A 24,455-nucleotide genomic window follows, 5' to 3' on the forward strand; every position below is an offset into this window, starting at 1 on the left:
AGGGGACCGAGCCATCGTTTCAGTCATCAGCGCTGATTGCCAAAGGAGGACCGGCATGCATTCTCCATTGACATAGGATTTCTCCCCGCTCTACCGAGATCAGTCTAAAATTTCAGCCCCGATTGCTCCTCTAGTCTACGAAACAGGTTGGTAACTCTTTTTTCCATGGCTAGAAAATTGTATTTTTGAATATGATATGCGAAGTAATGTATTCTTTATTGTCTGTCATGTTTGCCAGTCTCGCTCTTGTTCTGCCGTAGTCTCCACTAGTCGTTGCCTTATATAAAGCTGAGAAGGCAGAGAGGCTGGTGTTGAAACTATATATATAAGTAATGTGGATATAGTGTCTGAAGCTGAGCACACAATATCTTCCTGGGAGCTCTGCCCGTGTGTAATGAGAGGAAGAGATCGGCGAAGAAATGAAAGCAGGTGTTTTAGCGATCCTTTCTATTGGATTAATAATGAGTAACAAATTGCATTAGGCACAGAAGGAATTAAAGCTGGCAGAGGATTTCACGTTCGTTTTCCCTGCTTCTCTCTCTGTCATTGATTCCTGTTCAGCAAGGAGTTGCCCAGCTCTGTAAATGTTTGTGCTTCTTCCACACTCCTCAGGAACGGTAAGTGATCGTAGTGAGAGCAGCCAGCACAAAGGATTAGTCGAAGCAGTGTCTGAAGCCCCTTAAGTCTGAGAGCCATTCACTGGCTCTGGCGTTTGGAGCAGCACGAAGCTGTTCCCCTTGAAGCCTGGCAGAAGAATCCATCCCCATGCTAAGTGCATCGGGGAATTGAACCATCGAGGCTATTCACAGCTTCCAAAACGCTGCGTGGAATGAGCAGCAGCTCTTTGTGGTTATGGGCTTGCTTTGACGACACCTGCAGCTGCTATAAGCAGGGAAGTGTTATTGCACCATTTTGGGTCTGTGTGGTGGGTGCAGAAGTTGAGCTATGAAACATGCGAGTGTCGGCAGCAACGGGGCAGCTTGGCGTCTCCCGGGGTTTGTGATGCGTGTCTGGGTTTCCCTCCTTCCCGCAGGATGAACAAGCGATCGTTTCTCGGAACCTGGGTGGCCCTCTTGGTGCTAACGGCGCGGCAGAGGGGTGAGTGTCTCCGCCTGGGTGCTGGGAAGGGGGTCACCTTGGAGCGGTGCTGCGCCCACAGACCCCAGAAGGGCTCGGAAAACACTCCCTTGGTGGGCGCAAGGACAAGCACCAGGGTGATATGGTGTTCAGAAACGGCTGATTTCAGGGTGAGCACGAAGCGGGGAATCAATGCACCTTTGCGGTGCTGTTTTTGTCCAAGTGACAACTTGCATTGCGGGAGATGGATCGGCAACATGTGCAAATGGGCCTCGGCTCATTGGGAGCAATGACGCGATGGTCGTTGACATTGACCGAGGAGCTCAATACAATGCTGGCAAAGCCGGCAGGGTAGACAGGCCAAGAAGCTGTTGATTGCGGTGAGCGTTCTACATAACGTGTGCATATATCATCTATACGGCTGTGTGTGCGCGCATGGGGTGTTCCAGAGGTTGCTATGAAACATTTCAAAGGTTCAACATTTCAGGTTCAGATAATGAAGAATCCTCCAAATTTTCTATTAGGAAATCCGCATCAGGGAGTTAACGGCAGAACAGATAATGTCTGTAAAGTATTGCAGAAGAGAGACAGAAATATTTATAACATTTAAAGCATTTATTTTAAAGTAAGGTTGTTTGAGAGCCCAGACTGCAGCCCAGCCAATGCACAAGCGCACCAGGGTATTTAAAGATCTTACTCTTATTCCTTTACATGAGTCAACATTTCTTCCTATTTTCACTCCACAATGTTTCCCCAAATCTGAACAAGACTAATAATAAATAAGAAAACATACAAGAAATGACCTTATTTTATTCTTTGACGTGCTATTGGTTTAACGTTGAACCACAAGCTTCTACGGGAAAAGACGCATCAGCAGTTACACTGACAAGGGATTTATTTTCTAAAAGCAAGGGAAGATATGCTGTTGTGACGGCTGAGCAGGCTGACCAGCATCCAGCCAGTGAAGGGCAGTGGGTGAGCGACAGGCAAACGTCATGGGGTTTGGGTAGGGAAGTTCTCCTGGGGTGCTGAGCCCGCTCCCACCAAGGGGTCAGCGCTGCTTTGGGACCCCGTCTGTGCTCTGGTTGTGGAAACGCACAGGAACAGCTCGCCAGCCTCATGGAATAGTTAATGTTTGTCGTGTTTGAGTTCAAAGGAGGGCATGCAGAGCTGGTACGGGCAGGAGGAACGTCTAGTTAGGAGATGTGCAGATGTGCATGGTTGGTATGTGTGGCCAGCTTGAGGACCTCTAGTGAGCAAGCCCAGAGCTGGGAAGGTTGGAAGATGTTTCCCCGTTCAGCTGCTGATTTGCCAGCTCGGGCAAAAGCTGGGGGTCTCTTTTCCTCCTGAGGACACCAGCTCATCCTTGAAAAATGTCCCTGGGACAAAAGTCCCAATCAGGAGAAGCCGCTGGGCTGCTTGGCTGGGTGACACGATGCATGCAAAGGTGTCACACGAGCAGTGCTGAAGTGTTGGCATTGAGCAGTTTTTCTGAGTGTTCTGTGTGAGAAAGAAGCAAAATCCACGTCTCCTACCTATGGCTCAGCTATCGGGTGAGTAACAGCTGTGAAATGGCTTATTTCACTACTTGGCAGCCAGGAGCTTCGCTGCGGCCCTGCGGATATATCTGTGAAACCAGGCTCGTGGCTCGGACGCCGTCACCCTTTATGTCTTGCGGGGCGCTCAGGCCACGCGTGTGTGTCTTGGGAAGTCAGGATGGGTTAGGCCAGGCTTCCCCTAGTGTCCTTATCTCCAAGGAAAGTTAGGCCGGGTGTGCATGTGAAGCCCACAGGCAGGTTTGGGCAGGAGCATCCCCAGAGCCCGTCCTGCATCCATGATGGTGCAGGGTGAGCTGTCCTGGCTGGAGGCTCCGAGCAGCGCAGGGCAGGACCGAGGAGATAAAAGCACATCCAGGTGAACAGAGCAGAGGCTCCTGTTGGCCAGGATTGAATGTTGTAAGGACAGGGCACTGCTTTCCTACATCAAAGAGGGGAGGACGGGAAGGAAAACATGGCCAAATCCCCGCTTGCCCTGCGAGGAGCCACAGCAGCAGCAAACGGCCAGAAATCCGGGGTCAGATCTGGCAGGGGGACACGTGCCCTGGGGCCAGAAGTGCCCGCCTGCGACTCAAGCTGTTGGATCCTGGCCTGGTAGAAAGCGTCAGGTTCTTATTGAAACGCATCAAAACTGCTTCTGAAATATTTTTAGGAGAGACAGTTACATTCACCGGCAGCGTTTTTTAGCAGGAAACCTTATTTTGCCAGGAAATGAGGAGCAGTCATGACATCTCGGGCTGTAACCCCAAGCCCGGAGGGTGGGACGTTGCCATGAGGACTGTGTTCTCCCTCTCGTTCCAGCTCACACCATGGCGAGTCTGTACCCATTCTGGCAGAACGACACGAAAACACCCAAAGTGGATGATGGGAGCTCTCCTGAGATCAAGATCTCCGTCCCGTTCATCTTTTTTGGAGTCCCATACAGAAGTGTTTATGTAAGTGGGGAAGCAGACCTTCCCTTTATTCTTTTCCCTGCAATTAGCAGCTGCATTTTAAACCTGCTCTCCCCGTCATCAGGAACCGCAAGATTTATTAGCACCTACCTGACAGGTTCTTAGATTTCATGAACTGATAGGTTTTATGATTAAGAAAGTCAAAGGTATATTTAATGGGCTAATGTTCATGGGGAAGAATATAAAAGGCAATAAATTTTCTTTGTAGGTGATTAAATGGTGCGGCCACGCTAAGGCCTTGACACAAGGAACATTATTCCTGTTACATGACAAGATACAAGAACATACAGGGCAAAATAAAGGGCGATGGTTTGGACCTGTATGTAAGTGTCTAAGACAAGGATGTTCTCAGATGGCCACTGGTGTCATTCAACCAGGTCTCCCGGTGGTCTCCAAACGCAGGATCCCAGCTGAGCCGAGCGCCACGTCGCTCTGATGGACACCCCGGCTGCATTGTCCCGTAGGAGCCCCGTTTTCAGACTTTTCAGGGTTTTCTCCCATGTGGGGCTTCCTGTGCTCAGCCTTTGGCCACCACTGGTGGGATGAGGTTGATTCTGTGCCGAATGAGGAGGAGTTTCTTCTTGTGGTTCACCCAGCGGTTTAGTGCAGCGTAGATTTCATCCCCACGCAGAATACACTGTTCCAGATCTTCAATCCTTTTGTACGTCACTCCTTTCACATGTTCATCTCTAATTGCATCAGATACATCTTTGTAAAGATGTACCTGGTCAAACTCAATGCCATGAGTTATCAATGACTGAATGAGTTTTCAATGACTGAAGAGAGCTGGTCAGGCTGTGTCAACTGGTGTCAATGTTATGAGCCAATATTAGCCAATATAGTGTCAATTTTAGGCCAATTTATGGCCTAAAAGCCACTCACCCCACGTTTTCAGATAAACCAGCAGCTTTCAGCTCGCTCAGGCGCGCGGGGATCTCTTTGTGCAGGTCAACAACAACGGCGTGATCTCCTTCAACGCGCTGGTCAGCCAGTTCACGCCAGAAGCGTTTCCTCTGACGGACGGACGAGCCTTCATCGCGCCTTTCTGGGCAGACGTGCACAACGGCATCCGCGGGGAGATCTACTACCGAGAGAGCAGCGAGCCCGAGCTGCTGAGGAGAGCGTCCAGAGACGTGCGGAAGCACTTCAGAGACATGTCCTCCTTCTCTGCTGTCTGGGTCTTCATCGTCACCTGGGAGGAAGTCACTTTCTATGGAGGGAGCAGCACCACTCCAGTAAGAGCCATGGGCTGTGGTGTTTGTTGGTTGAGTATATGTCTGTATATATTGCTGGTTGAGTATATGTCCGTATATATATATATCTATATATATATATAGAACTGTCCTGGCCTTTGTGCGTAAAACAGAGTGAGTTGCTTTGTCTTCTCTCTCCCCAGTTCTCTCTTGGGCAGAGGAGCTTCTGTCTGGAGGAGCTGGCTCTGATAAACAGTCCAGCTCTTTTCCATTTGTTAGAGAGGCTCGAGATTTAATGCATATTTTTTGCCAGTCCTGGCAGCGCTTGCAGAAAAAAAAGCCACACATACATATATATTTGCAGACAGCAAGCAATATAGAGATTCATGTATTGCCTGAAGAATTACATTTGCAACACAATGCAATTTATTTTGCTATAGAGCAGCCTTTCTGGTCAATAGCGACCGGGGCTCCGGGTTAGCACGTGGGATGGCACGATGCAACTTAAGCAGGAAATTCATCGCAATGCAGAAAAGCTGCAGTAAACAATCCCATGAATGTGGCCTTGGGGACGCTGCGGTTACCGTTTCTCAATGACACCCAAGCAAACAGGTGCGGTTTCCGAGCGCCACGTTCGATGGCTGGGGTGCTCAACGCACATTTGGCCACGAGCACCGAACTGGGAGATGTTTGTTGTTCATTTAAGTGCATCCTAAACCTCCCGGTACCGCGGCAGCTCCTGCCGCCCACCGGAGGGACCTGAGCGGAGCAGGGTTTGCTGCTCCACTGAAGAAACATCGTTGTTGCACGACCAAAGCAACAGTGTCTTTATGTGTTAGTCCCTTCTGATCTCCCAGCGGTGGGAAAAGACTTTGAAAAGGTGAGCGAGCATGCTGAGGAGCTGAAACCGGAGCCAGGGAAAGGATGCAGGAGCAGGAACGGGTCCCCTCCTCAATCCTGAGGTGCTTGTGCCCACCTCAGTGCCAATATTCAAATGTAAATGGGAATGTAAAGCGCTGCAAAGTGACCCCCGGCCCCTCGGAGTGTTCTCGTCGTCCAGCAGCACACGGGAACTGTTGGTGACGCAGGGCTAGCGCTTCCTCGCCTGAGGTGGTTCCATCCGCGCGCTTCGCCGTAGCGGCTGAGAAGCGTTTCTGCAGATTCCTTCACAGTTTGCAGAGCCGAGGTGGCTGGTCTGGAATAACTAAAAAGAGGGGCCACCCAGGCTGCAATCCTGCTCGCTCGCAGGCAGGAATCGCGCGTCACGGCGTGGTCTAGGGTGGGTGAGCACGCGAAGGACAGAAAAGCGCCAAAAGCTGAAGGAAGTAATGGATCGTTAGTTCCCAGTGGTGACCTCTGCCGCTGGATCTGCAGGATGGAGGGGATATCTCCAGGGGAAAGGCCTTCTGTGTCGTTCTGTGCGTCCACAAAAGGGCTATGCCACCCTCACCGGTGGCAAAGCACGTCCTCCTCACATTGGACCCGGGCTGGCACTCGCCTGAATATATCTGGGGTTTTGGGGGCTGGAAATGCAGAGTCATTTCAAGCGAGAGGAGGAACGCGAGCAGCAGATTGAGCAGGTACCGAGGGATTTGGCAGCCGAGCAAAGCGCATAATATCCGTGGTTGACTTGGATGTAATCCACGTTAACAGTGTTGTAGGATATGAATGCGGAAGGGAAGTGGGTAAGATAATGCGGCGAGGAGGAAAGCTGAGGTAGGGTAATGGAAGATAACAGGTCACAACAACCCGAATCCTGCCGACTGCCTTTTCCTCCTGAGCTTGTTCTCGTGCTGCCATCTATTGGCATTAAATTGGATCAGAGACAGTCATCTTGTCCTCCTTGGCGGTGGGGACGGGAGCTGGTGGAACCACAGCAGCGAGGGTGAATGTTTCAGGTCTCATGTGGCTTCACCGCAGGGCTCAGAGACGAACGCAGCAGAAGGGCAGGGTGAGAGAATGGCTCTTGCCTCCTGATTGCGCTCACCGCTTCCAACAGGTGAACACCTTCCAAGCTGTCCTGATCACCGATGGAGTGTCGTCTTTTGCTCTGTTTAACTACCACGAGATCAGCTGGACCACGGGGACGGCCAGCGGAGGGGACCCCCTGACCGGACTGGGCGGGGTGATGGCGCAGGTGAGGTTTTCACGCCTGAATCCACCCCTGTGGAGCTCTCAGATGGTTGCCCATATCTTGCTTATGCCATTCATGTTCCCAGCAAGCGCACTGCACAGCACGGTGGGACGAGCACCCCAAAATGGGGCGTCAGCAGCAGCGCCACAGCCCGTTCCTCTGCCTGGGGAGTTGGGGTTGCTTACTTGATGTGTCCAAAATGCTGAAGACGTTAGAGCTGCCTTTGCTGTGCCCTGGAGCTCTGCCGTGCCCATCGCGCCTTGGCGCTCCGCCTCATTGGGAGGCAAAGTTACTCTATGCTAAGTAAGACTGCGGGTGGTTTCTGTCCCGCTCCATCACCAAACCCTTTCTCCTTGATGGTCCCAGCGCATCTCTGAAGGGTCAGGAGGGCTCAGATTCAGCTTCCAGTGCTGCTGTGCAAGGGGAACCACCCTCTGTCGCTTCCTCACTTTATAGTGGCCGCTCAATACATACACCCGTAATCTTATCTATATATGCATACATAAATGTGTAAATATCCATCCATACTGCTTGTAGGACCTGTAGAGCTTTTCGCTTGCATCCAAACTACCTGATAACTGAAATGAGACTTTAAAACGAAAGAAGATATGCTCAGGAGTTATTGTGGGGGGCAGAGGAGTGCAGAAATGCTTTCCATAGCAAAGGTGTGCGATGAAATTTGCTCTCTCTCTGTTTTAGGCTGGTTTCAATGGTGGAAATATCACCAACTTCTTTAGCATCCCGGGCTCCAGAACCCCAGATATAGTCAATATCGAAGAAACCACCAATGTGAACGTCCCCGGGCGCTGGGCTTTCAAAATAGATGGCAGAGAAATAGATCCGGCCAATGGCTGCAGCCTGAGAGGTAAGGGGGAAAACGGCTGTTTTGGAGTGCAGTGCAGCGGGAGAGCATCCTTGGCAGCGTGCGTGAAGAAGCCATTGTTGGCTGCCATTTACCCCATGTCCCTGTTGGCAATGTGTCACCCCAGGGGATGTCATCACGCTCTCGGATGGCCAGACCTGGCTCACGAGGACTATTTGCAGCGAATTCTCAGTGTGGTGTTGCTGTCAGCCTCCATTTCTGCGCCCCAGAACCTGAAGGCAAGAGCAGGTGGTGCTCGAGTATTTCACAGGGATAAAATGCCACCGAGCCTCTTTTCTGTGACGCTGACGGTGGCAATAGGAAGGATCTGGGGATGATTATTTCCTTGTGGCCCCAGAGTGGGAAAGCTGATGGTGTTGTCCCATTTCCCTTGTCACTGCAGGAGGAATAGCAGGTTCTCCAGGCAGGACAAATGTCCCTGTACTGGTTTCGGTGCGTGTGTCACTGGCAGCGTGGGGATATGAAGAGGATAATAAATGCACACAGCGGCTGCAGAGGGACTCTGCTGCAGAGAGATTATTGCATTATCATTTGACAAATAAAACTGTCAGGAGCATTCGCTGTGCTCGGAGAGTCTTTCTAGTGAGAGAGACTTGTCACTTGCTGAAGGACACCAGAGGTGTCACCGCTCCGAGACATGTGGCTGCTTTATGTCCTAGTTTAGGGCTGAACAAGACCCCAAGGCTCTTGCAGCCTCAGGGGAGGTTTTGGGTCCAACCGCCCCAGCTTCTTCCAGCTGCCGACCCCAGGAAGAAAGGCCGGACTTTGCAAAGCCTGGCTTTGCAGATAACTGCAGCATGTGGCGATCCTACCGCTGGATTTGCATTTCACGGTGGACATCGGGTCACGCTCCACGAGAGGAGACGCAGCACGAGGCACCGGAGGGAAACGGGGAAGCCCTCACAAGTGGGTCTCGCTAAAAGGAGATGTTGCATGTTGCAGGCAAGTGGAAAATAGCTTTTTATTTTTTGTAGGAGGCAGGGAAGAGAACAAAAAGTTTAGGAGAGGGTAATTCAGGCAGCGCGCACGGCGGAAGAAGTGTGAAAGGCGGCCATATGGAGGAGAGGGAATCTCTCACGGGTGTTTGCCGCCCTGGTTCTCCCGTCTTCTCTCATGTCTCTCACCAGACAAACCTGCCTCCCTTTATAGTAGCGCCGTGTAACAAGTCTGCTCGGTCTATTGCTGTGCGATCACTCAGCGTTTCCCCTTCTCGCTGGTGTGTGGTGTGGAAGTTACCGATCAACAGCTCTTTGGTTTCATAACTCCAACGAGCACTTTTGGAATGAGAGCGTCTTGCTTCTGAGCCACTGAGCCATGTTTAGGCCAGAAAAGACCTTCAAGATCAGCAAAGCCAAGCCTTACCTAGCACTGCTAAGTCCAGCAGAGTCGCTATTTGACCAGCAAAATTATGTGAACGGGGGAATTATAGATACCTACAATGCTGCAAGACGATGCAAGTACAGTGGCAGCACTGGAAATGGAGCCCAGAAGGCGTGAGCTCTACTGGTGGATTTGCCCTTTGAGAAAACAGCCCAAACGGCTCCTGTGTCCTGCGATTCTGAAGCAGAACTAGGCTGGTGGGCGTCCAAAAGAGAGGGAATAGCTTTTAATGAAGCCAGCCTGCATGGTGCAGCACCAGCCCCAGACTCGTGACAGTGGTCGCACCACCCCACAGACTTGTGGCACAGGTAGGACGCGAAGGGGACGCACGGTGCGTGGAAGATGAAGCTTGCGATCACAGTGTGTTGCCAAGTGGCTCCTGACGGGAGTCTGCAGAAAGAAAGCAGCCAAGAAGCCCCACAGCAGGATGTTTTGGCCACATTCCTGTCTATATGGCCATCAAACCCCTCCGAGGACCGATGCGATGCGGTCAGAGCGCGTTCCTCTGTTCAGAGTAGTGATGTAGCGTGGGTTTTTTTCCTTTCTGTCGTTCTAGGACAGTTTCTCCGTCAAGGGGAGATCTTCTGGGACAGCGCCAACTGCACCACCAAGTGCCGCTGCCTGGACTTCAACAATGAGATCTTCTGCCAGGAGGTGGCTTGCGGCCCCTTTGAAGCGTGCGAGCTGAAGACCAAGTTCTTCCAGTGCGTGCCGGTGGAGAGCAGCACCTGCGTGGTGTTCGGAGATCCGCATTACCACACCTTCGACGGCTTCCTCTTTCACTTCCAGGGTTCCTGCTCCTACCTCCTCGCCAGGCAGTGCTGGCCAGGCTCCCAGCTGCCCTACTTCAACGTGGAGGCCAAGAACGAGAACCGAGGCGGCTCCTCCGTCTCCTGGCTGAGGGATATTTTTGTGGAGGTCTACTCGCACAAGATCGTGCTCCCGAAGGGCAGCTTTGGGAAAGCGAAGGTAAGAGCCCCGCTGGAAGGAAAGGAATGGGGGTCCTGGGGACAGCAGGGTGGCCATGAGCCAGCAATGGGCCCTTGTGGCCAGGAAGCCAATGGGACCTGGAGTGGGTTAGAAGAGGGTGGTCAGTAGATCAGAGAGGTTCTCCTGCTCCTCTGCTCTGTCCAGTTCGGGCTCTGGAGCTTGGAGAAGAGACTGAGGGGGGACTCATTGCTGGGGATCAAGATGGAAAGGGGCAGTGTCAGGAGGATGGAGCCAGGCTCTGCTGGTGACAACCAGGGACAGGACAAGGGGCAATGGGTGCAAACGGGAACACAGGAGGTTCCAGTGAAAGAGGAGAAGCAACTTGTTGGGGTGAGGGTGGCAGAGCCTGGCCCAGGCTGCCCAGGGGGTTGTGGAGTCTCCTTCTGTGCAGACATTCCAACCCGCCTGGACACCTTCCTGTGTAACCTCATCTGGGTGTTCCTGCTCCATGGGGGGATTGCACTGGATGAGCTTTCCAGGTCCCTTCAACCCCTGGTGCTCTGGGATTTTGTGACGGAGGTTGTGGGGCCGACTCGTGCCCCCTCTTCTCCTCTGATACCTTGCTCAGGTGGCCTCCGTGTCCTATTCTGATGGGTGCCCTCATTCTCCCCGCTACCCTAATCTTTGCAAATAAACAGCCTCTGTCTGACAAAATGCAGCAAACCTCTGCTCCGCATGTGTGCCCCAACAGCACTTCTGGGCCCCACGTGTCCCTCAGGCAAGGGGACACAGGTGACAGACCTGGTGGCAAATGCCTGTGGCTTTCTGCCAGCTGTCCTGCCGTGCATTTCCTAACCCTGAGACCCTGTAATGGGGCCGTATGTCTCCTGTCCCTGTATAAGACCTCTGCTATGACCTGTGCCACCTCAGTCATCTGCTGTTGTTCTTGCAGGTGGATGATTTGGTGGTGTCTCTACCTATATCCCTCGAACTGGGCGCAATAAAAATCTACCAAAGCGGCTTGTCCACAGCGCTGGAGACCGACTTCGGCCTGCTAGTGACCTATGACGGACAACATTACGCCTCCGTCTCCGTTCCGGGCACGTACATCAACGCCACGTGTGGTCTGTGTGGAAATTACAATAAGGACCCCGAGGACGACATCCTGCGCTCGGACGGGAGGTTGGCTTCGTCTGCGCCGGACCTGGGCGAGAGCTGGCGAGTGCCGCATCCCGAGAGAAAATGCTCGTCCGGCTGCTTGTACAACTGCAGCCTCTGCGACGCCACCACCGAGTCTCTGTACTTCACCTCCGAGTACTGCGGCTTCATCAACAAGAGCGGCGGGCCGCTGTGGGAGTGCAACGCCGTGGTGGACCCCACCGCCTTCGTCCACAGCTGCGTCTACGACCTCTGCGGCGCGCGGGATAACGGCACCGGGCTGTGCCAAGCCGTCCAGGCGTACGCCGCGGTGTGCCAGGCCCTGGGCATCTCGGTGGGAGAGTGGCGCACACAGGCGGGATGCAGTAAGTGTTGGCGAGCTCGTGATGGAACCAGAGGAGGGCAGTGATTTTAGGGTGAGATGAAGGTGGAGAAATCCAAGGGAGGGGTTTGCTCAATGCTGAGGGAGTCGGGCGAGAGCCCATCGGTTCCTTCTCTCCGTGGGACTGGATTCTCATGCCAGCAAAAGGGTGGCAGGAGTCAGGCGCCAGGCGGGAGCCTCTGCAGATGGGTGGCTGCGTGATGAGTGATGGAGGCAGGATCAGAATAGGGACTGACCAACGGCACGCTTCTCAGCCCACCCTCCTCGCTTGCAGGATTAAATAGCTGTGGGCGGCTTGAGGGCACTGGGGATGTTCTTGAGAAGTTGTTGCTTGCATGAAAGAAATGGAGAGGACAATTCTACTGTCACGTGGGGCTCCTGGGTCATTGGGGTGACCTCATTCATAGGGATCAGTATGGAAAGGGGCAGTGTCAGGAGGATGGAGCCAGGCTCTGCTGGTGACAACCAGGGACAGGACAAGGGGCAATGGGTGCAAACTGGAACACAGGAGGTTCCAGTGAAAGAGGAGAAGCAACTTGTTGGGGGTGAGGGTGGCAGAGCCTGGCCCAGGCTGCCCAGGGGGTTGTGGAGTCTCCTTCTGTGCAGACATTCCAACCCGCCTGGACACCTTCCTGTGTAACCTCATCTGGGTGTTCCTGCTCCATGGGGGGATTGCACTGGATGAGCTTTCCAGGGCCCTTCCAACCCCTGACACTCTGGGATTCTGTGTGTCTGTTGTGGGTCAATGACAAAGAGGTAATCAGTCCCAAATGGTGCCATAACAGGGTTCTCCTGTTGTTTGCCTCCCCTCTGCACCCACAGTGACGGCCGTGCGGTGCCCGGAGCTCAGCCGCTACTCAGTGTGCGCCAGCAGCTGCCCCGCCACGTGTTCGGACCTCACGGCCCCGCTGTCCTGCACCTCCCCGTGCGCCGAGGGCTGCGAGTGCGACCAGGGCCACGTCCTCAGCACCGACCGCTGCGTTCCTGTCCAGCAGTGCGGCTGCGACGTGGACGGCCGCTACTATGCGGTCGGGGAGTCCTTCTGGGCGGCGGCGGACTGCACGGTGGAGTGCCGGTGCGAGGACGGCGGGGACGCCAGGTGCTTCAACGCCTCCTGTCCCGAAGGAGAGGTCTGCACCATCGAGAATGGCTACCGGGGCTGCTACCCCAAGCGGGAGACCGTGTGTTTGGTGGGGCAGAACGAGGTGCTGCGGACGTTTGATGGCGTCGCCTTCCCCTATCCGCTGGAGCACTCCTACATACTCCTCAAAACATGCGCGGAGACACTGGACTTCATCGAGGTGGACATCAGCCAAAAGAAGGCCGGGTCAGCGCCTGACGGGCCCCGCGTCGTGCGGATCCAGGCGGTCGGCCAGGAGGTGAAGATCGGAGGCACCGGCCTGTCGGAGATCAAGGTAAAGGTGGCGATGTCCCGGTGGTCCATCCCAGGCCTTGGAGGGTGGGGTGTGCATCAGGAAGCATTTAACATGAGCAGCAGACAGGAATGTCTGTGCAAAGTCACATCACCCTCCCTGACACATCTCAACCCACTTGCTACTTGTAGGTGAACGGTTATGATGTGGAGCTGCCCTATTTCCATCCTTCTGGCCGCCTGGAAATCTACCGTAGTGACAACGGCACCGTGATGGAGTCAGAGGGGCTCCTGGCTGTCGCCTACTACGATTCAGGCCTCCTGGAGATCCGCCTTTCCACCACCTACTTCAACTGCACGGGGGGCCTGTGCGGTGTCTTCAACGACAACGCGGATGACGAATTCTGCCTGCCCAAGGGCAAGTGCACGGACAACCTGGAGCTCTTCCTGGAGAGCTGGACCACGTTCGACGAGATCTGCAACGGGGAGTGCGGGGACCTCCTCAAGGCTTGCAACAACGACTCGGAGCTGCTCAAGTCCTACCGAAGCCGCTCCAACTGCGGCATCATCAACGACCCCACCAACAGCTCTTTCCTGGAGTGCCACAGCGTGGTCAACGTCTCCGCCTACTACAGGACGTGCCTTTTCCGCCTCTGCCAGAGCGGAGGCAACCGCTCGGAGCTCTGCGACTCGGTGGCACGCTACGCCAGCGCCTGCAAGAACGCCGAGGTGGACGTCGGTCAGTGGAGGAGCCACAGTTTTTGCCGTGAGTCCACCAAAGCTTTTTTTGGGGTGGGCAGAAGGGGATGTAGACCCCACTGACCTCAGGCAGAGTGTTTTTCGTCACAAGCTCGTGGGTGTGCAAAGGTAGAGCTGCTTTTCTTCGGGATGCTAAAAAGCGCAGGCGCTTTCCACCCGCTTCTCCCTCATCTCCGGCGGGCAGCTGTTGCCTGTAACGTGGAGGTTTGAGGGAGGCATCATTCAGGAGCCTTGGCCTCATTCCCTATAAAACCACAGGCACAGGTGTCGCTCAGCAAATGTCAGGACAGGGCTGTGATGTGAGGAGGGTGATGGCCAAGAGGAGAAGGGGTTGGAAAGGGGAGAGAAAGAGCCGGTGGCCAGCAGGGTGCTGGGACTGTTTTCCCTTTGCCTTTTTTCCCCTGAATTGGTCACTGCTCACCCCGTTCCCACCTTTTGCCGGTTCCCTCACCTCACGCTGCTGTGGGGCGGCCAAAGCTGGGAACTCACACTCCATGTCTGTCGGCTCCGCAGCTCTCGCCTGCCCGGAGAACAGCCATTTCGAGGAGTGCATGAGCTGCGTGGAGACCTGCGAGACGCTGGCCACGGGCCCCGTCTGCGCAGACAGCTGCGCCGAGGGCTGCCAGTGCGACGAGGGCTTCGCGCTCCGCGGCACCCGCTGCATTCCCCGCGGAGAGTGCGGCTGCAATTTCGAGGGGCGCCAGCTGGCCACCAACCAGACCTTTTGGATGGACATCTCCTGCCACTTCCTCTGCTACTGCAACGGCTCTGACAACAGCGTATACTGCGAGAACGTCTCCTGCAAGGATGACGAGTACTGCTTGGAGGAGAACGGCCTCTACTACTGCCACGTCCGCACCGACGCCTCCTGCATCATCTCCGGTTACGGACACTACCTGACCTTTGACGGCTACTCTTTCGACTTCCAGAGCAGCTGCGCGTTGGTGCTGTGCACCACGATCTCCCGGCCCAGGGCGGAACGCTCGGACACTTTCCCAGCGTTCACCGTCACAGCCAAGAATGAGGATCGGGACACCTCTCTGGCTCTGTGGATCAAGCAAGTCGAAGTGGAGGTCTTCAATTACAACATTGTCATCCACCGTGCCTACAAATATACTGTGCTGGTGAGTGCGGGGCCACAAGGGCAGGGGTTATTTCTCCCTGTTGTGGTTTCCAAACCATGGAGTGAGTCCCGATGCACAACGCCGTACAGCTTCCAAGGCTTTCTGGGGGTAGGGCAGGGCATGCGCTCAGGTTTGTCCCCAGCGTGCTGCCAGGCACAGCTTTTGGAGAGGGCTTCCAACTTGGCTGCCTTGTTTTGGATGTAGAGGTGAAACCGGCTGCGACCGTGCTCCCGGAGCACCAAGCCACCCTCCTTCACGTCCTCCGAGCATCGTTCCCACTCACGACATGCCCCGTTTTCTTCTCCGCAGGTCAACGACGAACGCCTGTACCTGCCTCTGAAGCTGGGCCAGGGCAAAGTGAACATCTTCGCCTTTGGCTTTCACATCGTGGTCGAGACCGACTTTGGACTGAAGGTGGTGTACGACTGGAAGACCTTCCTCTCAGTCACCGTCCCACGCAGCTTCCAGAACCTGACTTACGGCCTCTGCGGCCGCTACAACGGCAACCCCGAGGATGACCTGGTAGCCGCGGGCGGCATGCCGGCTGCCACCGTCGCCGACTTCGTGCAGAGCTGGGCGAAGCGAGACGCGTTCTGCCGCGTGGGCTGCGGTGACCGCTGCCCCGCCTGCGGGAAGGTGGAAGGCTTCTGGAAACCCCAGCAGCTCTGCAGCCTCATCCCGAGCCAAAGTGGTGTCTTTGCCAAGTGCCACAGCAAGATCAGCCCTGGCTTCTTCTACAAGAACTGCCTCTTTGACACGTGCGTCGACGGGGGAGCCATGCAGACGGCCTGCAGCTGGCTGCAGAATTACGCCAGCACGTGCCAAACGCAGGGCATCGCCATTACCGGCTGGAGGAACTTCACGTCGTGTTGTAAGCACCACCCTGTCTCGGGTGGTTCTTCCCTAGAGGTGTGGGGTTGTGGGACCAGGTCTAGGGAACTGCGTTCTTGTGGAGTTGTGATGAGCTGCGTGTGGTAGAGCGGGAGCAGGGATGGAAACGGGGAAGCCTCTAGTTCTAAAGGTCTCAGCCATCCCTCTGTTGTTCATCAGGAATTGCATTAGTCGGTTTCAAAGCCAGGAGTACGTGTGTTTGGTTTAATGAAGCTGCACGCTCTGTCAATAAGATTACGATGCGATGTTCAATTAGGCTGACGAGGATGGGGGCCATGAGGCTCTCTAGCAGCCAATCTATCTGGCAAATCAGATGGGAAGTAATTGTCTTTGCTAACAAGACTGAAAATCACATTTATGTCGTTCATCCTTCTAACAAGCAAACCGGTGGCTCAGAAGGCACCGCTCTCGCGGGCCCAGGGTGGCAAGGCCACACGCTGGGTCCAAAATGGTCCCTGTTGGGGCGCCAAGAAAAGCAGCACAGGCTTCAGCTCTCACAGGCTTTGCGCTCCAACGGCCAAGCCAAAACACATCCCTGAAACGTGTCCCCACGCAGACGGTGCAGAGGCTCCGTTCGCTGCCCGAAGGCCCCACGGCATGGGCATTGCTCCCGGACGGAGGTGTTACTGTGGTGTCAGCGAGGAGGCTTGTTTGCAGGGAGCACTGGGAAAAGGTTCTGGGGAAACTGGTGTCCGGGAGCTCAGAGACGGTGGGGAGTGATGGAGAAGTGTTGCTCAGCTTGGAGGAGGCAGTTGGTAAGAGGTGTAGGATGGAGGGACAAAGGCTGCGAGCTCTGGGTCCCTCTCTGGGCAGCACAGTCCATGTTAACCACCTCAGCCGGGACAGTAGCAGCAGGGATTATGTCCCCAGCATTGGTTTTGTCCAGGGAGCTCATCAGTGTCTGTTTTGTCCCCTTGGTGACGTTGCAGCCGTCAGCTGTCCCCCCAACAGCCACTACGAGAGCTGCGTGTCGCTGTGCCAGCCCCGATGCGCCGCCATCCGCCTCAAGAGCGACTGCAGCCACTACTGCGTGGAGGGATGCCAGTGCGACCCCGGCTACGTCCTCAACGGCAAGAGCTGCATCCTCCCCCACAACTGCGGCTGCTACTCCGATGGCAAATACTACGAGGTACGCCACTCCTGTCCTTCTCTCGGCGTTTCTGGTGCTTTTTCTGATACTCCCGGGCAGCGTGTCGTGCTCTGAATGGGAAGGATGGTCTGGCCAGGCAGGTACCGGGTGCAGTGCCAGGTCTGTTTGCCAGACAGAGAACCTAAAGGGACAGGTCCTCTCCTTCATTGGCATCATGCATGTCTGCTGGCTGTGGCCACGCTCGGAGATTGCTCTGAATTCTGTAGTTTTGCACTAAGCAAGAGAGGGCAGGGAGCAAGGGGCAGAGCAGGCAGATGTCCATTGAGGGGAAGCGGGGTCTGTAGCAAAGCCGTGGCCTGTGGGATGTGTGCTGGGGTCAAGCTGTCCTGCGGTCTCCAAGTCCTCCTCTGAGCTGCAGAGCATTTTACTGTTGCTTCTGCTGGGGCCGGGTTGAGCGCTGATCCAGCATGCACTTGGATCTGCTGGCTTAAACATCTGCTGTGCCAGTCTTGTTTGCAGCCTGAGGGTTTTGCACAGCTGCTCTTTCAGAGCTGTGGTCTGAGGAAGGCTGGCAAAGAGCAAGGAAAGAAGCCTCAATTTGATGGGCCATGGTCTTGCGAGCCATGTGAGAGGGGCACAAGCCTCGGCCCGAGCATCCTCGGAGTGTAGGGATGGGGTCCTTGGTCCTGCCGTCTGGTGACAGGTCCCTCTTTCAGCCCAAGCAGCTCTTCTGGAACGGGGACTGCACCCGCCGCTGCCGCTGCTTCCGACGCAACCTCATCCAGTGCGACCCGCGGCACTGCAAGTCGGATGAGGAGTGCGCCCTGCGCAACGGCGTCCGCGGCTGCTTCAGCACCAGGAGCTCCTACTGCCTGGCGGCGGGCGGCGGCGTCTTCCGCACCTTCGACGGGGCTTTCCTCCGCTTCCCCGCCAACTGCGCCTTCGTCCTCTCCACCATCTGCCAGAAGCTGCCCGACTTCTCCTTCCAGCTCATCATCAACTTCGACAAGTGGTCCTCACCCAACCTCACCATCATCTCCCCCGTGTACTTCTACATCAACGAGGAGCAGATCCTCATCAGTGACAGGAATACCGTCAAGGTAAGGGCTTGTCAGGGGCATCCTTTGGAGCGGGGAAAGGTGGCAGGGGACCAGAAGAGGATGGCACTTGATCTCCGCGAGGGCCCCAGAAGGTTCCATCAGTAGCTTTGTGTCCGATTCAAGGCAGCTCTATGGGTGAAGGATGTGGCTGTTGTTTGTCGGGCTGTGCAGAGGTACACCAGCTAGGACAACAGGGAGTTTGTAGTCTCGTACCCATCCACGTCTCGGTGATGCAGGTGAAGCTGTGTTGTCAGATGGAGGAGTACAGAGGGCTGGCTATCGCTGTGGTGTCACTTGGCCTCTTCAGGGCACCATCTGCGCCCTTTTCTGGTGGGCAACAAGTCCCACGCTCGAGCCTTGAGTTCCCTTTGCAGTGCGACCTTGCGCGAGCGTGTAAGGGAGTTGGTCCGCTCAGAGCTATTTGTCAGGCTGGAGAAAGCAGGGGGATGTGGTTGCCCCTGCCAAAGATAAATTGGTGTGTTTTCATGGCTGGGACAGCAGGAGGAGGTCTTGAACCTGTTTAGGGACAGCAGGAGGAGGTCTCGGACCTGTTTAGGGACAGCTCACGCTTGCATGCATAAAGCAGGGGGGAACGGAGGGATGTCAGTCTCGTGTCCTCTCCCAAACCAGGTGAACGGCAGTCTCGTGAGCATCCCCTTTGTCACGGGGCTTTCCACGAAGATCTTCAGCCAGGAGGGCTTCCTGGTCATCGACTCCAGCCCCGACATCCAGATCCGCTACAACGGCTTCAACGTCATCAAAATCACCATCAGCGAGCGGCTGCAGAACAAGGTGTGTGGCCTCTGCGGCAACTTCAACGGCGACCGGACGGACGACTACGCGACACTGCGGGGGAAGCCAGCGGTCAGCAGCGTGGTGCTGGCGCAGAGCTGGAAGACCAACGGCATGCAGAAGAGGTGAGCGGTCGGACGGCCCTTCCCCGCCGGGCGGGAGCGGGACCGGCCGCCACGGGAGCCCCCGTGACGTGTGCGCTGCCCACAGCTGCAACGAGCTGCAGTACTCGCAGTACGCCGCCTCCTGCGACAACGTCCAGATCCAGGAGCTGCAGAGCGACAGCTACTGCCTGAAGCTGACGGACATGAAAGGCTTCTTCCAGCCCTGCTACGGCCTCCTGGACCCCTTGCCCTTTTACGAGTCCTGCTTTCTGGACGGCTGCTACAACCACAAGAAGGTGCAGCTGTGCGGCTCGCTGGCCGCCTACGGCGAGGCCTGTCGCACCTTTGGCATCCTGGGCACCGAGTGGATCGAGAAGGAGAATTGCTGTAAGAGAGCTGGGGGCTGACATGGACAGGGGGAGCCACGTGTCGCTGGGACTGCAACGGGCGGGAGAGGGGACCGCGGGGTTGGCAGGTGGCGGCCGGAGGCGCCCTCCCCGTGGTCTGAAGGTAATGATCGTGTTTGCGCTCCATCTTGTGCTCTTTAGCAGGAGTGGTGGAAGATCCCTGCGTGGGTGCCGACTGCCCCAACCGCAGCTGCGAGCTGGACAACGGCGGGGAGCTGTGCGGCTGCATCGAGCCCCCGCCCTACGGGAACAGTGAGTCCTCCGGGGTTGGCGCACGAGGGACCATCGTTGCGCTGGGGCTGCGGGAAGGGAGGTGCCGAGGGCCGGGGCCTCTGCCCAGACACAGTTGTGAGAGCGTGGTCAGGTTTTATGGAGCATTTTTTCTGGAGAAGCACATTATGGGTGTCTGTGCATCAGGAGCACCTTGAGCAGCAGGGGGGGCAGACGGGCAGGGTGCGCCGCGGGAGACGATCGTGTTGTTTCTGTCGGTGGGGAGGCTGCAGGCCTGGGCTAGTGTTTCCATTTTGTCAACTGGAAGCTGTCTCGTCTTCTCCTGTAGCCACCCAAGATATCATCGATGCGGAGGTGACCTGCAAAGCCGCCCAAATGGAAGTGTCCATCTCCAAGTGCAAGCTCTTCCAGCTGGGCTTCGAGCGCGAGGGCGTGCGCGTCAACGACCGCCACTGCCCCGGCATCGAAGGGGAGGACTTCATCTCCTTCCAGATCAACAACACCAAGGGCAACTGCGGCAACCTGGTGCAGGTGAGCCAGGGCATGGGGCACATAGGGCCGGCCTGCTCACCCTGAGTGTCTTCTCATTCACGTGAGCTGTTCCTCATCCTGCCATAGCGTACCCGTTGTGGCATCATGTGGCTTTTTTAGAGGCTAAGATGTTGGTTAGGAGCAGGGGAGCAGAGACGGCCAGTCTCTAGTGAAGCCTTGTGTTCCTTTGGCAGTCGAACAGCACACATATAGTGTACAAGAACACGGTGTGGATCGAGAGCGCGAACAACACAGGCAACATTATCACCCGCGATCGGACCATCAACGTGGAGTTTTCTTGCGCCTACGAGCTGGACATCAAGATCTCCCTGGATTCGGTGGTGCGGCCAATGCTCAGGTAGGAGCCGGGATGAGCCACGCGGCCAGGTGACGAGGGTCCGAAGTGACGTGGTCGACTTGGGGGTTTGTAGTCTTTCCTCTGTCTGAGCTTATATTTTTGTTTTCCTCGTTAGCGTGATTAACCTGACGGTGCCGACACAGGAAGGGAGCTTCACGACTAAGATGGCCCTGTACAAGAACTCCTCCTACAAGCACCCTTACCGGCAGGGCGAGGTGGTGCTCACCACCCGCGACGTGCTCTACGTGGGGGTGTTTGTCGTCGGGGCCGATTCCAACCACTTGATCCTGATGCTGAACAAGTGCTACGCGACCCCGTCTCGGGACAGCAACGACAAGCTGCGCTACTTCATCATCGAGGGAGGGTGAGTGACTGCGGGCCGGGCCACTCGGCGTGTTTAGGGTCACGTCCTTTGGGAAGGGCACTTGAAGGAGTGGTAGCATCAGTCAAGGGGACCTTTCACTCTGCAAGATGGCTGATGGAGATCTGGACAGGGAGGGGAACAGTGAAGTGTTAGTGGAGGACTTAGTGGAAGTGAAGAGTTAGTGGAGGAGTTTTTACGCTTAGCTGGAGAGCTGCAGCCTTCCCAGAATTGTCAATGCAATGGGCGTTGGGGTGACTGTGGGCAATGGGGGGTTATGGATCATGGCAGAGGTGTCTTTGGATACCTACAACATGCCAGAGAACAAGCTTTAGAGACAGGACATGCTACTGCAGTGGCGTGGGGCAAGGGGCCTTAGAGAGAAAGGGTCGAGCACCATCCCTTGAGGAGGGGTCCCAGTCACAGGAGGGCTGGGGTGAGATTCACCGCCTCGTTCAGGTGCCAAAACATGAAGGACAACACCATTGGCATAGAGGAGAACGGGGTGTCCTTGACGTGTCGCTTCCACGTCACCGTCTTCAAGTTCATCGGGGATTACGATGAAGTTCACCTGCATTGCGCCGTGTCCCTCTGTGATTCGGAGAAATACTCCTGCAAAATAGTAAGTGGGGCAAGCGTTGTGGGTCGTGGATTTGCCTGGTCAACATGGCCATAGAGAAGTGGCCAAAGATGTAGCTGTGGGGAGGAGTTGGGAGGGTGGCATATCATTAAGGTGTTGGGAGGAGAGCCCTGCTGCTGGTAGGACACCTCAGGACATACAGAGGGGCAGTGTCAGGAGGATGGAGCCAGGCTCTGCTGGTGACAACCAGGGACAGGACAAGGGGCAATGGGTGCAAACTGGAACACAGGAGGTTCCAGTGAAAGAGGAGAAGCAACTTGTTGGGGTGAGGGTGTCAGAGCCTGGCCCAGGCTGCCCAGGGGGTTGTGGAGTCTCCTTCTGTGCAGACATTCCAACCCGCCTGGACACCTTCCTGTGTAACCTCATCTGGGTGTTCCTGCTCCATGGGGAGATTGCACTGGATGGGCTTTTCAGGGCCCTTCAACCCCTGACGCTCTGTGGTTCTGTTTATCCCTGTGCAGAACTGCCCTCAGCACACGAGGATGGCCAGCGCGTTTGCCGAGGAGACCAAGGAGCAGATCATCTCGGTGGGGCCTATTAGGAGGAAGAGTAAGTGTTTGTGACCCCAAGGAAGGCTGTGGGGGTTTGTTTGTCATCCAATTCAAGGCCAGCCATGTGTTGTGGGATCCCGGAGCTCCGGGGTGAAGGAGTGTGTGTGTGTGTTTTGTGGAGAGAGGCTGGTCTTCTGAGCAGGATTTGGGAAAAGTGCAAGACAGTGCTTCAAGGGGTTTCTGCTGAGGGCAGAGGCTGCATGGGTGCTGGCAGGTGAGGCTCATGTTGGGGTCCACATTGCTGTGGGCACAAGTGTTTGGAGTTCCCGAAATGCCCCTGTGAGCATCAGACTAGGTACAGCTGTGGGGTTGCTGGGAAAGCAAAGGGTGGGCTCTCTTGCTGTAGTGGGGAATGTGGGTTTGAGGCAGCCAGGGGTCAGGGTGTGAAGGTCTGAGAGCATCGCTCACACGTTCCCCTCTGCTCTTGGTGCCCAGGATCGGACTGGTGCGAGGACAACGGAGGATGCGAACAGATCTGCACGAGTCGGGCGGACGGGCCGCTGTGCAGCTGCGTGACGGGGACGCTGCAAGGGGACGGCAAGAGCTGCAGGGGCAAGTACCGGGGTCGGTGCAGGAGGAGCGGGGACGAATGGACCAGGAGGCTTCTGTGCCTGAGCCGAGGGGCTGTGGGGGGAGACGTGCAGGGAATACGGCTGGATTATGTTGCTTGCCACAGAGGTGGAGGGCAGGGAACCGGGTGCGTGCTGTTCCCAAGGGATGGAGGCGCCTGGCAGCGTCAAGTCTGAGCGCTGCAAAGACTGAGACTTTGTAGAGCTGGCAGTGTAACGGTACACTGGTGTGGAATGGGGGCAGAGCAGAGGCCAGGATCAGATATACCAGCTAAGGGGACTGTGGGATGCAGAGCGTGGTGACAAGACAAGGAGGATGCCAGATGGGTGAAGCCCACAGGGCCTCCGGGCATCAAGGAGGAGAGAGTCACCCGTTGTGTTAGCGCCAGGACCCAGCTCACGTTTATCCCGTTTCTGTCGGCAGCCTCCAGCTCTTCAGGGGAGCACCGCGCCCCAGCCACCCTTCTGTTGGCGGCCCAGCTGTGGCTGTGGCTGCGCGCAGCTCCGCAGGAACCGACCTCGTAGGCACCGCTCCACCGCTCAGCCAAGGACTGTTCTCACGCCAGCCAGTGTCTTTGTAGGGTAGGAGACAGCATCCCCGCAGCAGCCAGGCCACCACCGACCCGTCCCACGGTGTGGAGGCAAGAGAGGGACTCAACCTGGAGTGAAAGCCGGCACGGACCCAGAATGTGGCAGTCACCATGAAAGCAAGGCAGCGCTGCACATTTAGCAGCATTGAAGCAGGACTTGGGTTTTTTTTTTTGCAGCTTTCTGGCATCAATGTGTGACTTCGGATATTTTTTACAGGTTGTCATCATAGATGTGGGGTTTGAGGGGTTTTTTTTTGCAGTGTTTTCCCAGGCGGTCCCTCGTAGCCTGCACCATAGGGGACTCGCACCCCGGGCGGTCGCGTGGCTCGGGACAGAGCGCCCACAGCTCTCCAAGTTCATCGGCAGCCACCGTCGGTGTCTCGGGAGCACACGGGCTGGGATCGAGGTGGGTGTCGTGCCACGGGGTCATCGTTGGACGTCATGTTGGGAGCACGTTGTCAGCAGGTGCGGGTCTGGGAAGACTGCTTGTGCAATGTGGTAGCGAGAAGCTGGTCCCAGTGTTTGGAAAGAGGTGCTTTCTGCTGGGCACAAGGAAAGGAGGAGCGATGGGGGGCAGAATTCCCTCCTGTGTTTGCGTGGTGCACCACAGCAGAAGACTTTGAGAGCGGGATCGGGGTCCATGGGTGCGGGGAGAATCGGTCGCGAACGGCCTCAGGGGACCTGGGGGAGCTGTCTGCGTTGGTGTCTTTTCTTGTGTTTGTACTCTGAAACGGCTGCGTGGGAATAAAAAGTGTTGTAACCCTCCGTAAGCAGTGTGGTCCTGGGAAGGGGTCGAGGACGGCGCGAGGCAGGAGGGTCTGGGAGCTGCGGGGAGCGAGGGGCTTTCAGGGCAAGGGGCCACATACGGGGAACAGCAGAGGTGAGGGTCTGGGCTGGAGGTGAAGGGAGGAGGTGAGGGTGGGCTTCATTCCTCTAAACACGGGACTAGTCCCACACACCACGACTCCCTCTTGGAACTTCCATATGGCTCCAAACTCCAGCTACCGACTCGACTCTGCCTCGCTGCTCTCAGATTCTTTGTCAACAACCCTCTAAAGACATGAGACCTCGAGGATGTGCCCACAAGCACCCACATTGCTAGACTCTGATCTCCTACCCTGCCCCAACCTGGACGGCGCCTAATGCCAACAGCTATGACAATGGCCCACCGTATAGCCAGCCTAACCTGCGTTCCCTTCCATCGCCTCGGCCCCTGGCTTCACCTTGGAGCCGCTCAATCCCACCCGTAAAGCCCTCCTTTGCTCGTGTTCCCCTCCTCTGCCTCCGCTGTCCTTATTGCTTTCCAGCCCCAATCCTGAACGTGATAGTTAACCAAACG

General features: G+C 56.0%; 1 protein-coding gene across 1 annotated transcript; it reads left to right on the forward strand.

Moving 5' to 3' along the window:
• The first annotated feature begins 54 nt into the window (after window positions 1-54).
• TECTA (tectorin alpha) lies at window positions 55-23,789 on the forward strand. The gene is made up of 24 exons (XM_080357825.1): window positions 55-146; window positions 1,034-1,098; window positions 3,435-3,568; window positions 4,534-4,821; window positions 6,779-6,916; window positions 7,613-7,778; window positions 9,733-10,145; window positions 11,059-11,629; window positions 12,469-13,061; window positions 13,211-13,784; window positions 14,291-14,901; window positions 15,211-15,772; window positions 16,722-16,921; window positions 17,599-17,982; window positions 18,613-18,899; window positions 18,985-19,265; window positions 19,427-19,537; window positions 19,845-20,047; window positions 20,242-20,405; window positions 20,521-20,769; window positions 21,226-21,388; window positions 21,868-21,955; window positions 22,393-22,509; window positions 22,951-23,789. Exons 2-24 carry the CDS (start codon window positions 1,035-1,037, stop codon window positions 23,049-23,051), a joined length of 6,462 nt encoding a protein of 2,153 aa, XP_080213951.1. The 5' UTR covers window positions 55-146; window position 1,034; the 3' UTR covers window positions 23,052-23,789.
• The last annotated feature ends 666 nt before the right edge of the window (window positions 23,790-24,455 follow it).

This window comes from Nesoenas mayeri (assembly GCF_963082525.1).
Source record: "Nesoenas mayeri genome assembly, chromosome: 22".
Taxonomy (NCBI): Eukaryota; Metazoa; Chordata; class Aves; order Columbiformes; family Columbidae; genus Nesoenas; species Nesoenas mayeri.